This window comes from Salvelinus sp. IW2-2015, linkage group LG19, assembly GCF_002910315.2.
Source record: "Salvelinus sp. IW2-2015 linkage group LG19, ASM291031v2, whole genome shotgun sequence".
Taxonomy (NCBI): Eukaryota; Metazoa; Chordata; class Actinopteri; order Salmoniformes; family Salmonidae; genus Salvelinus; species Salvelinus sp. IW2-2015.
The window spans coordinates 10,133,298-10,144,811 of record NC_036859.1 but is presented as its reverse complement, the minus strand read 5'-3'; the positions used below and the strand labels follow the sequence as shown (position 1 = coordinate 10,144,811).

Genomic DNA, 11,514 nt, shown 5'->3' with positions numbered 1-11,514 from the left:
GCCAATAACCATATGATTCATCATACGAACATCGACCACTCCAAAAATATTCTTTAGTATATCAATGTCAACTTCTTCCGACGCTCCAGAAATTACTCTTTTGACAGGTGCCCTGCTCCGTAGCTCAATGCACGACCCAGGATAATCATCAACTTGAGTGAGGCCCAACACACATTCCTTCTGATCAGCACAAACACAATAAATCAAAACATGCGCACTTCTCGTGATCTTCACCGATGGTACTTTACCCAAAGCTTTCATACCAAGGTAAAGGCAGTTTCAAGTTGGATATTCAACTGATATTTACGCTTTCAAACCACTAGAGCCACAGACTCCAAATAAGTGTCATGATGTTGGAAAAACAACTTGCCTAAATGACTACAGACCCGTAGCACTCACGTCCGTAGCCATGAAGTGCTTTGAAAGGCTGGTAATGGCTCACATCAACACCATTATCCCAGAAACCCTAGACCCACTCCAACTTGCATACTGCCCAAACAGATCCACAGATGATGCAATCTCTATTGCACTCCACACTGCCCTTTGCAGTGAAGGGTAGTCAGTGAACATTCTGAACCTTGTTTGAGTCACATGACCAAGGACGTATCGAAATTAGAAAGTTTACAAAATTCATCTAAAAATGTCTGAGATGAAAATGGACAAACTAAAGAGTGTGCAATATAGAAGGGTAGTCAGGGGACATTCTGAACCTTGGTTGGGGACAGTAGGTCACATGACCAAGGAGCTATTGAAATTCTAAAGTTTAAAAAATTCATCTAAAACGTGTGAGATGAAAATGGACAAACTAAAGGGTGTGCAATGTCTAGGCCTAATGATTGTACATTCTGAACCTTGTTTGAGGTCAGCAGGTCACATGATCAAGGAGCTATTGAAATTCAAATGTTTGAAAAATGTATGTAAAAATGTGTGAGATGAAAATGGACAAACTAAAGGGTGTGCAATCTGCAGACCCAATGAGTGTACATTCTGAACCTTGTTTGAGGTCAGCAGGTCACATGACCAAAGAGCTATTGAAATTCAAAAGTTTTCCAAATTAATGTAAAATCACCTGATATGCAAAGGGACAAACAAAAGGGTGTGCAATATAGAAGGGTAGTCAGTGGACATTCTGAACCTTGGTTGAGGTCAGTAGGTCACATGACCAAGGAGCTATTTAAATGTAACATTTAGAAAAATGTGTGTAAAATCAAATGAGAGGACAATGGACAAACTAAAGGGTGTGCAATGAGTAGGCCCACTGAGTGTACATTCTGAACCTTGTTTGAGTCAAGTAGGTCACACGACCAAGGAGCTATTGAAATGTTAAATAGTGAACATTTATGTAAAATCTATTGAAATTATATTTGAAATTTGAATCTTGAAAAAATTATTTTAAAATCTCATGAGATGCAAATGGACAGAAAAAAGGGTGTGCAATGTGTAGGTCCACTGAGTGGACATTATGAACCTTGTTGGAGGTGTGTGGGTCTAAAAAAGTGTGTGCAATGTGTGTCTATGTCATCGGGTTAGCTAGAACCAGTTTTGAAAGTTTTAGGAGTATTGGTTAAAGAGCTATTGAAATTTGAATAATTTGACTTGTCACTATGTTTACGGTCCCTAACTGTTGTTGGTGGACGTAAGGAAAACTACAGGCGAATATCCGTCGAATATCCAACCTGAATCTGTCTTTACCTCAGTAGCTTTCATCACCATTTTTTTTTTTTTTTTTATTTTTTTTAATTATTATTATTATTATTATTATTTATTTATTTTAATTTTTTTAGGGGTGGATCAGCTTAATATTGCGGAAAGAATGTTGCTTCCAATGTAATTGTCTGCATCATTTCCAATCCCCCATATTTTTTGGGGTAAATATATATATCCATACACGCATGCATACATATACACATATATACATACACATACCTATATAGACATACATACTTTTTTAAAGAATATACCTTTATTATTATTCCCCGCAACCCTACCACCGCTCCCCCAATTGGAGTAAACTAATAAACACTTTTGCTTTTACCTTCAATTTATACATCTTATACCTATTTTACAGACACAGTCTACTTTATAATAGTTCTCTCTTGTTTGTTCTTAGTCCTTCCTCTATTTCTGTTGTCCATCCAATTTTATTTCCACTTGTAACTGTGCTATTTCACAAAAGCTCCGCACCTATACACATTTCACAGATCCCGTATGCCCTACATTGTTTATCTTGTTATTAGTCCCACCCTTCAGTTCCACTCAACCCTTCCCATCTATCTTCCAACATCATCCATTTCGGATTTTTATTTGCCATATATTTTTCAACTGTGCTGTGATGCTTCACAAAAGATTTGAACCTTCCTATTCTCATAGCTTCTACAGATTGTAAATTAAAAATAAACATTTTTGCTAAAATAATTATTATATTATTGATTGATTGACTTCATCACCATTTTGGATATTTTCATATTTTCAAGTCGGGCACCAATACTCCCAGAAAACATAGGCTACTAGATACTGTACAATGGGATATTATCAACACTAGACGTTTCCTCACCCACATCTATTTCGTTTATTTTTCTATTATTTTGGACAAAAATCTATTCATCCTTATTTCCACCGCCATCAGATTTAAGCTCCATATCCACTTCTGCCATTGTCTCATCTCCCGCCGCTGAATGTAAAATGCTAATGCTCGGCGGGCCAGAGTTCAGTTTCCGTTTGCGTTTTTAGAATGACATTTACTGTAGGGCAGGCCCCGTTCTAATACTTTCAAGCACACTCTTCCTTCTCCCCTACCTTAAAATATCACTGGTCTGATGACTGGACAGTAAATTTGATTTAAATTTTACACCCTCTCCATATCCCTCTCATCTTCCTGTGGGCAAAAACAGCTAGTTGATGAGAGAGGTCGAAGGAGAATGGCAAGAATCGTGCAAGCTAACAGGTGGTCCACAAACAGAAAAATAACAGCGCAGTACACCAGTGGTGTGCAGAACGGCATCTCAAAACGCACAACTCTTTGATCCTTGTCACGGATGGGCTATTGCAGCAGACGACCACACCGGGTTCCACTCCTATCAGCTAAAAACAAGAAGAAGCGGCTCCAGTGGGCACGCGATCACCAACACTGGACAACTGAGGCGTGGAAAAGCATCGCCTGGAACATGACAGTGAGATCAGTTTACTTGAGTGGCCTGGTCAGTCCCCAGACCTCAAGCCAATAGAGCATCTATTGAGAGATGGAACAGGCTGTTCACAGCATGAATGTACCACCGTCCAATCTGCAGCAACTGCGTGATGCCATGACGTCAGCATGGACCAACATTGCTGTGCAACGTTTCCGACATCAAAACATTGACGTAGCAATAAAGGAATCTATATTTAACATGTGCGTTAAAAATCAGTCAGTGGTGGCCGCCTGGGCAGCTGGGGCCCGTTTCAATTGGAACCCCTGAAACATATCAAAGCCAGCCCAGGGAAACATATGGCAGGCCTAGTTCTATCACATTCTTTTGTCATTTTCTTACTCTCTTTCTTAAGAGAGACAACTCTCTTATTGTGACCTATTTATTATACGTTAAAGCTTTGACGCCCTCTATTGACAAGATACAGGTCTTTACGTAGCCAGGGTTGGATCTCAATATAGCTTCCTCTCCACTTCCGCTTTAATAATCTACACTGATTTGAATAACTGAACAGGTGAAACCAAAATCCCAGTATCCACCATATTGCTTTCACCTGTCCAGGGTTTTCAGATCTGTGCAGGTGAAGGGAAGGAGCCAAGGAGATGAGCCAAGAGTATTGAGATTACCCCAGTGTAAGTGTATGAAAAGGACAACAAAAAAAGTAGGCTTAGTATGCTGCCTGCCAATTATTCTTGTCAGCAGTTCATAGATAAATACCAACTTCAGTTTGCAGATGACAGCTGCACCCTATTTCAGCCAACCGTTCTTGATGAGGTAAGAGGAACCCACCTTACTCGTTTGGACGCTTTCTTATGTTCTTCAAGAGAAAGAGTCAACAAAGGGAGGACAGGGAAGTAGGTTACGTTTTACATCCTCGCTCAAATAATCAATGGTCAGTGCAATCCGGGATCCCTGGGACGTCCCTACACTAAACTCTAACCACTACCCTAACCTTAACCTTAACCATAACCCTTACCTAAACCTAACCTTAACCGTTTTAAATGTCAACTTCAATGGGGTGACGTCAGAGTCTGGACGTGTCAAGGATTCCGTTTCAAAGAATCAAATCCAGACAAAAAAACTATTCGGCACAACCCTCCTTTCAGCAACCACGGCAACTTATTTTACAATAGGTAAAGGCTAGGCGGGTAAATCATATATTGCCACAAGTTCACAGACAAACAACCACCGCAGGCAATCCTAATATGGTAAGAGGTGGAGCGCTGATCTCGCTCGAAGCATCACCGTGGGAAGTAGTTTGGGGGTGGGGGTGCTGCGATTTTTTTGAGGAGGGGTGAGAAATAAAAAGCCCATGCTAAAGATGTCAATATTGGTCGCTAATACAGGACTAGTAAAGGCTCAGTGCACTACTTTTGTGAACAAATTTAAACTAAATGTATTTAAATGTTTACCAGCATTTGTAACTTGAGTCTAAACATTATCTGTACAAAAAAGTGAATCTGATAAACAGGCTCTGTCCAGTTTGTTTAAAAACTTTGCAAATGCACTTTATTTCTATGTGAAAACTGAAATGGTCTATTCATTATTTCTTAGTAGACGCTCTTATCCAGAGCAACTTACAGTAATGAGTGCATAGATTATCATACTTTTTCAAACGGGTCCCCCATGGGACTTGAACCCACAACCCTAGCATTACAAACACCATGCTCTACCAACTGCACATCACATCAACACAAACTAACTTTGCACCTTTTGATGTAGCCTAAATGTTTGAGGACAGTGTTTTGTTCTTTCTGAATTGCATTAGAATCAATCAAATGTATAAAGCCCTTTTTTACATTAGCCGATGTCACAAAGTGCTATACAGAAACCCAGCCTAAAACCCCAAACAGCAAGCAATGTAGATGTAGATGCACGGCGGCTAGGAATAACTCCCTAGAAAGGCAGGAACCTAGGAAGAAACCTAGAGAGGACCCAGGCTTTGAGGGGTATCCAGTCCTCTTCTGGCTGTGGCGGGTGGAGATTATAACAGTACATGGCCAAGATGTTCAAACGTTCATAGATGACAAGCAGGGTCAAATAATAATAATCACAGTGGGTGTAGAGGGTGCAATAGGTCAGCACCTCAGGAGTAAATGTCAGTTGGCTTTTCATAGTCGAGCATTCAGAGTTAGAGACAGCAGGTGCGGTAGAGAGAGTGTCACGCCCTGGCCTTAGTATTATTTGTTTTCTTTATTATTTTAGTTAGGTCAGGGTGTGACATGGGGTATGTGTGTGTTTTGGGTGATTATATGGTATAGTAGTTGGTTGTAGTGTATGGGTTTGTGTTGAGTGTATGTGTCTAGGTATGTCTATGGTTGAGTGTAGGTGTTTAGGAAAGTCTATGGTTGCCTGATTTGGTTCTCAATCAGAGACAGCTGGTTATTGTTGTCTCTGATTGGGAGCCATATTTAAGGTAGCCATAGGCTTTAGGTGTTTGTGGGTAATTGTCTATGTTGAACGTAAGTAGCTTGTGTGTGCACTTTCGTTTGTAGCTTCACGGTCGTTTGTTGTTGTTTTGTTTTGTGTAGTGTTCGTTTTCGTGTTTTTCCTCTTCTAATAAAAGAAGATGTATTCATATCCCGCTGCGCCTTGGTCCGTCTCTCCTCCACACGATCGTGACAAGAATTACCCCACCAAAACCAAGGATTCAAGCAGCGTGGATCAGTGGCAACAGGAGCAAGGAACAAAGATTCATGGACATGGGAGGAGATTTTGGATGGAAAGGGACCTTGGGCACAACCGGGAGGAATATCGCCTCCCTCGTGAAGAGCTGGAGCAGCGAAAAGCCGAGAGGAGGCGATATGAGGAGGCAGGCAGAGGCAAGGCGGGAAGCCCGCAAGTTACAACCCAAAAATGTATTGGGGCGGGCTTAGAGGTAGTGGGCCAGAGGGCAGTAGGAGACCTGCGCCCCACTTCCCAGGCTAACCGTGGAGAGGCGGAAGTACGGGCGGACACCGTGTTACGCAGTAGAGCCACGGTGTCTCCTGTACGTGTTTCATAGCCAGCGGGGGTTATTCCACCTCCCCGCACTGTAGGGCTAGATTGGGCATTGAGCCAGTGCCATGAAGCCGGTCAACGCGTTCTGGTCTCCAGTGCGTCTCCTCGGGGCGGCTTACATGGCAACCAAGCCTTACGGCATGGTTGTTCCGCGGTTCGCCTACATAGCCCGGTGCGGGTTATCCACCTCCCCCACTGGGCGGGCGGACGGGGACCATTCAACCAGGTAAGGTGGGCAGGCTCGGTGGGCTCCAAGGGAGTCAGTACGCCTGCACGGTCCGGTAATTTCCGGCCGCCCACCTCCCGCCCCAGTCCAGTTCCACCAGTGCCTACACCACGCACCAGGCTTCCAGGTGTCTCCAGAGGCCCCTGTTCCTCCTCCACGCACTCGTCCAATGGTGGGTCGTGTTCTCCCGCCCATTACCACCGGTGCCTACGCACGCACCAAAGTCTCCTGTGCGTCTCCAGAGTCCTGTGCATCCTGTTGCTGTCCCCGCACTAGCCTTGAAGGTGCGTGTCCCCAGCCCGGTACCACCCATGGCCGGCACCACGCACTAGCCTAATGTGCGTTATCCGGGGGTCCAGTATGCCCCTGTTCCCTTCTTCCCCGCACTAAGCCTTGAGATGCGTGTCTCCAGCCCGGTACCACCAGTTCCGGCACCACGCACCAGTTCTACAGTGCCTCATCCGGCCAGGCAGCAAGCCATCCGTCTCCCCAGGCCATCTGAAGCCAACCGTCTCCCCAGCCGCCAGCTGAGCCATTCCCGGTCTCCCAGCGCCATCTGAGCCAGTCCCAGGCACGGCCTCGTTCCCCAGCGCCATCTGAAGCCATCCCGTTTCTTGCCCAAGTGCCGTCTGAGCCATCCTCTGCCCGGGCCGTCTGAAGCCATCCGTCAGTCCGAGCCCGTCAGAGCCGTTCGTCAGCCAGGAGCTTGCAAGAAGCCATTTACGTCAGGACAGGACTGCCAGAGACGCCAACCAGACAGGATCTGCCAGAGCCGCCAAACCAGACAGGATCTGCCAAGAGCCGCCAACCGACAGGATCTGCCAGAGCCGCCAACCAGACCAGGATCTGCCAGAGCCGCCAAACCCAGGAACAGGAAGCTTGCCAGAAACCCGCCAACCCAGACAGATCTGCCAGACCGCCAAAACAGACAGGATCTGGCCAGAAACCGCCCAAACCAGACAGGATCTGCCAGAGCCGCCAACCAGACAGGATACTGCCAGAGCCGCCAAACCAGACAGGATCTGCCAGAGCCGCCAACCAGACAGGATCTGCCCAGAGCCGCCCAACCAGACAGGATCTGCCAGAACCGCCAACCAGACAGGATCTGCCAGAACCGCCAACCAACAAGGATCTGCCAAGAACCGCCAACCCAGGACAGGATCGGCCAGAGCGCCAAGGCGAGCATGAAGCGTCCAGAAGCGCCAACGCCATGAGCGGTCCAGAGCCGTCCGCCAAGCCATGAGCGTCCAGAAGCCGTCCGGCAGCCATGTTGAGCGTCCAGAAAAGCCGTCCGCCAGCCATGACGTCCAGAAAGCCGGTCCGCCAGCCCATGAGCGTCCAGAGCCGTCCCGCCAGCCATGAGCGTCCAGAAGCGCCCGCCAGCCATGAGCGTCCAGAGCTCCCGCCAGGCCATGGGCGTCCAAGAGTCGCCGCCAGCCATGGGGCGTCCAGAGTCGCCCGCCAAAAAGGGGGCCATGGGCAGCCAGAGTCGCCCGCCAGCCATGGGCAGCCAGAGTCGCCCGCCAAGCCCATGGGGCAGCCCAGAGTCGCCCGCCAGCCATGGGCAGCCAGAGTGCCCAGCCATGGCAGCCAGAGTCGGCCCGCCAAGCCATGGGCAGCCAGAGTCGCCCCGCCAGCCATGGCAGCCAGGTCCGGCCCGCCACGCAATGAGCAGCCAGAGCGCGCCAAGTCAGCCGGATCGGGGCTTGGAATCCGCCAGATCAGCCAGGAGCTACCAGAGACCACCGAAGCGGGTAATTGACATTGGCTGGAGGGGGGGGCCACGTCCCGCACCCGAGCCGCCGCCCATATTAGGGCCCACCCCGGACCCTCCCTTTATATGTCAGGTTTTCGGGCCGGAGTCCGCACCTTTTTGGGGGGGGTACTGTCACGCCCTGGCCTGTAGTTATTTGTTTTCTTTATTATTTTAGTAGGTCAGGGTGTGATATGGGGTATGTGTGTGTTTTGGGTGATTATATGGGATAGGGGTGTTGGTTGTAGGTGTATGGGTTTGTGGTTGAGTGTATGTGTTATAGGTATGTCTGATGGTTGAGTGTAGGTGTTTAAGAAAGTCTATGGTTGCCTGATTTGGTTCTCAATCAGAGACAGCTGGTTATTGTTGTCTCTGATTGGGAGCCATATTTAAGGTAGCCATAGGCTTTAGGTGTTTGTGGGTAATTGTCTATGTTGAACGTAAGTAGCTTGTGTGTGCACTTTCGTTTGTAGCTTCACGGTCGTTTGTTGTTGTTTTGTTTTGTGTAGTGTTCGTTTTCGTGTTTTTCCTCTTCTAATAAAAGAAGATGTATTCATATCCCGCTGCGCCTTGGTCCGTCTCTCCTCCACACGATCGTGACAGAGAGAGAGTCGAAAATAGCCGGTCTGGTACAAGGTAGCACGTCCGGTGAACTGGTCAGGGTTCCATTGGCGCAGGCAGAACAGTTGAAACTGGAGCAGCAACACGACCAGGTGGACTGGGGACAGCAAGGAGTCATCAGGCCAGATAGTCCTGAGGCATGTTCCCAGGGCTCAGGTCCTCCGGGAGGAGAGGGAGAGAGAATTAGAGGGTGCATACTTAAATTCACACATGACACATGATAAGACAGGATAAATACTCCAGATATAACAGACTGACCCTAGCCCCCTGACACATAAGCTATTGCAGCATAAATACTGGAGGCTGAGACAGGACGGGTCGGGAGACACTGTGGCCCCGTCCAACGATACCCCCGGACAGGACCAACCAGACAAGATATAACCCCACAGCAGGGGTTCAAACTGTAGAACCCAGTTCCTACATTTGAATACAAAAATGTATTTTTATCAAAGATAACTATGCTCCATTTTATTTCTGGGACCCTCAAGATGACAAATCAGAGCAAAATGACTGAATGTAAGTGCATTATATACCTTCAGAGGTGAATATATCAAACCAGTTGCCGTGATAAAAGTTTTTTGTTGTTGTGCACTCCCGTTAAACACTAGCATGGTATAGCTCCTGTAAATTGTACAGTGCAGTTAGATTAACAATAATTGAAGCTTTCTGCCCATATAAGACGTCTAATGTATGTCCTGGGAAATTTTCTTGTTACTTACAACGTCATGCTAATCACGTTAGCTCCAAAAACAGCTCCAAACCATTATTCCGCCTCCACCAAACCTTACAGTTGCATTGGGACAGGTAGCGTTCTCCTGGCATCCGCCAAACACAGATTTGACCGTCAGACTGACAGATGTTGAAGCTTGTTTCATCACTCCAGAGAACGCGTTTCCACTCCAGCCGACGCTTGGCATTGCATATTGTGATCTTAGGCTTGTGTGCGGATGCTCGGCCATGGAAACCCATTTCAAGAAGCTCTCAACGAACAGTTGTTGTTCTGACTTTGTTTCCAGAGACAATTTGGAACTCAGTAGTGAGTGTTGCAACCGAGGACAGGTGATTGTTACGCACTACGCGCTTCAGGACTCGGATGTCCCGTTCTGTGAGCTTTTGTGGCCTACCACTTCGCGGCTGAGCCGTTGTTGCTCCTAGACGTTTACACTTCACAATAACAGCATTTACATTTGATCGGGGCAGCTCTAGCAGGGCAGACATTTGACAAACTGACTTGTTGGAAAGGTGGCATCCTATGACGGTGCCACATTGAAAGTCACTGAGCTCTTCAGTAAGGCCATTTTACTGCCAGTGTCTGTCAATGGAGATTGCATGGCTGTGTGCTTGATTTTATACACCTGTCAGCAACAGGTGTGGCTGAAATAGGGTTTCCACATACTTTTGTATATATAGTGTATTTTTCTGACCACCATACAACCATCTGGTCATAATTCTCACCACTATATTATGTGCTATATTTTGTAGTCTACTGGCCATAGGGAGAACGTCAGAGCTTGGACGTCCCAAGGATCCCATTTAGACTTTTCAAACAATCAAGTCCAGACAAATAAACTATTCGGCACACCCTGCCTTTCAGCAACCACCAGCTAAGCGAGCAAATCGTATATTGCCATTAGTTCACAGACAAACAACCACTGCAGGCAGTCCTAATGGTAAGCGGCGGAGCGCTGCTCTCACTTGAAGCGACTCATGTCATTTTGAATATTGGAACTATTATGGTTATATATTAAAGTGACGTTTATATATTTAAGTGATGTTAAGTGATACCATCAGTGGTGTCAGCCGAGATGTATTATTTGTTGGGGGAAATACAATGTTTTAAATTGTAAACTGATGGTAAATTCCTCTTGAGTTATTATGGGAGATAGCCTAACATTGGTTAACATTTGTGTTGACAGGATCTGAAAGGGCGATATGATGCTATGGCGGATTTGGAGTGTGAGGGAGAAGTTATGGTGAGACTTGCACTGTTGAATAGCATCATTCTATTCTAATCTGAGTAGACTACATATGTTTTCTTTAATCCAAGAGCAAGGACCAATCCTTCTGTGTAATTGTATAAATCCTCTGTGAATGAACGCATATAGGCTACCTAGCGCAAGAATGTACTGTTAAGGAGTGTAGCCTACCCTTCCCAGTTGGTAAAACCTGACTGAATAATGACATATTATTCTTGTCGCAAACTGGTTGAAAATATATATATACTGTATATATATATATTTTTTTTTTTACAGTTGGTCATAATTGTGACCTCTATCTGACCAGCTGGTCATAATTCTGAACACTACATTATGTGTAATATTATGTAGGCTACTGGTCATAGTTAAGACCTCATCATAACCTGGTAATGACCACCTGACTACAGTTTATTACCTACTGTAAAAAGTATTTCAGAGGATAGAGTTGGATATTGAAAACATAATTCATTACATTTCTATTTGTTTCCATAGTCACCAATTAAAGTTTAAATCTGCAACATATTCTTACATTTAAAATAGATCAAGCAATGGCAAAAACAAATCTACATCACAATTTATGGCACATCTGCACACAGTAATTGTTTCATAATTCACCCACAGACATTACATGCATAGAAATACTGAGAGTATATAAAGGCACGTTGTTGTATTTGATGAATGATTAATAAGAGTGTTGTGATGGCATAGATCCTCATCAAGGACCTCTGAGCACATAAGGCGATCTGGAGCGTT

The 11,514-nt window shown here is 45.6% G+C and overlaps 1 protein-coding gene across 1 annotated transcript in view; it reads left to right on the top strand.

Annotated features, from left to right (window-relative positions):
- The first annotated feature begins 3,884 nt into the window (after positions 1 to 3,884).
- LOC111979307 (TRAF3-interacting protein 1) overlaps positions 3,885 to 11,514 on the top strand; it is a 38,309-nt gene continuing 30,679 nt past the window's right edge. The window contains exons 1-2 of the mRNA XM_070449085.1: positions 3,885 to 3,959; positions 10,702 to 10,758. Coding sequence (XP_070305186.1) covers positions 10,726 to 10,758 — 33 coding nt within the window. The 5' untranslated portion in view covers positions 3,885 to 3,959; positions 10,702 to 10,725. The remainder of the gene's footprint in view (positions 3,960 to 10,701; positions 10,759 to 11,514) is intronic.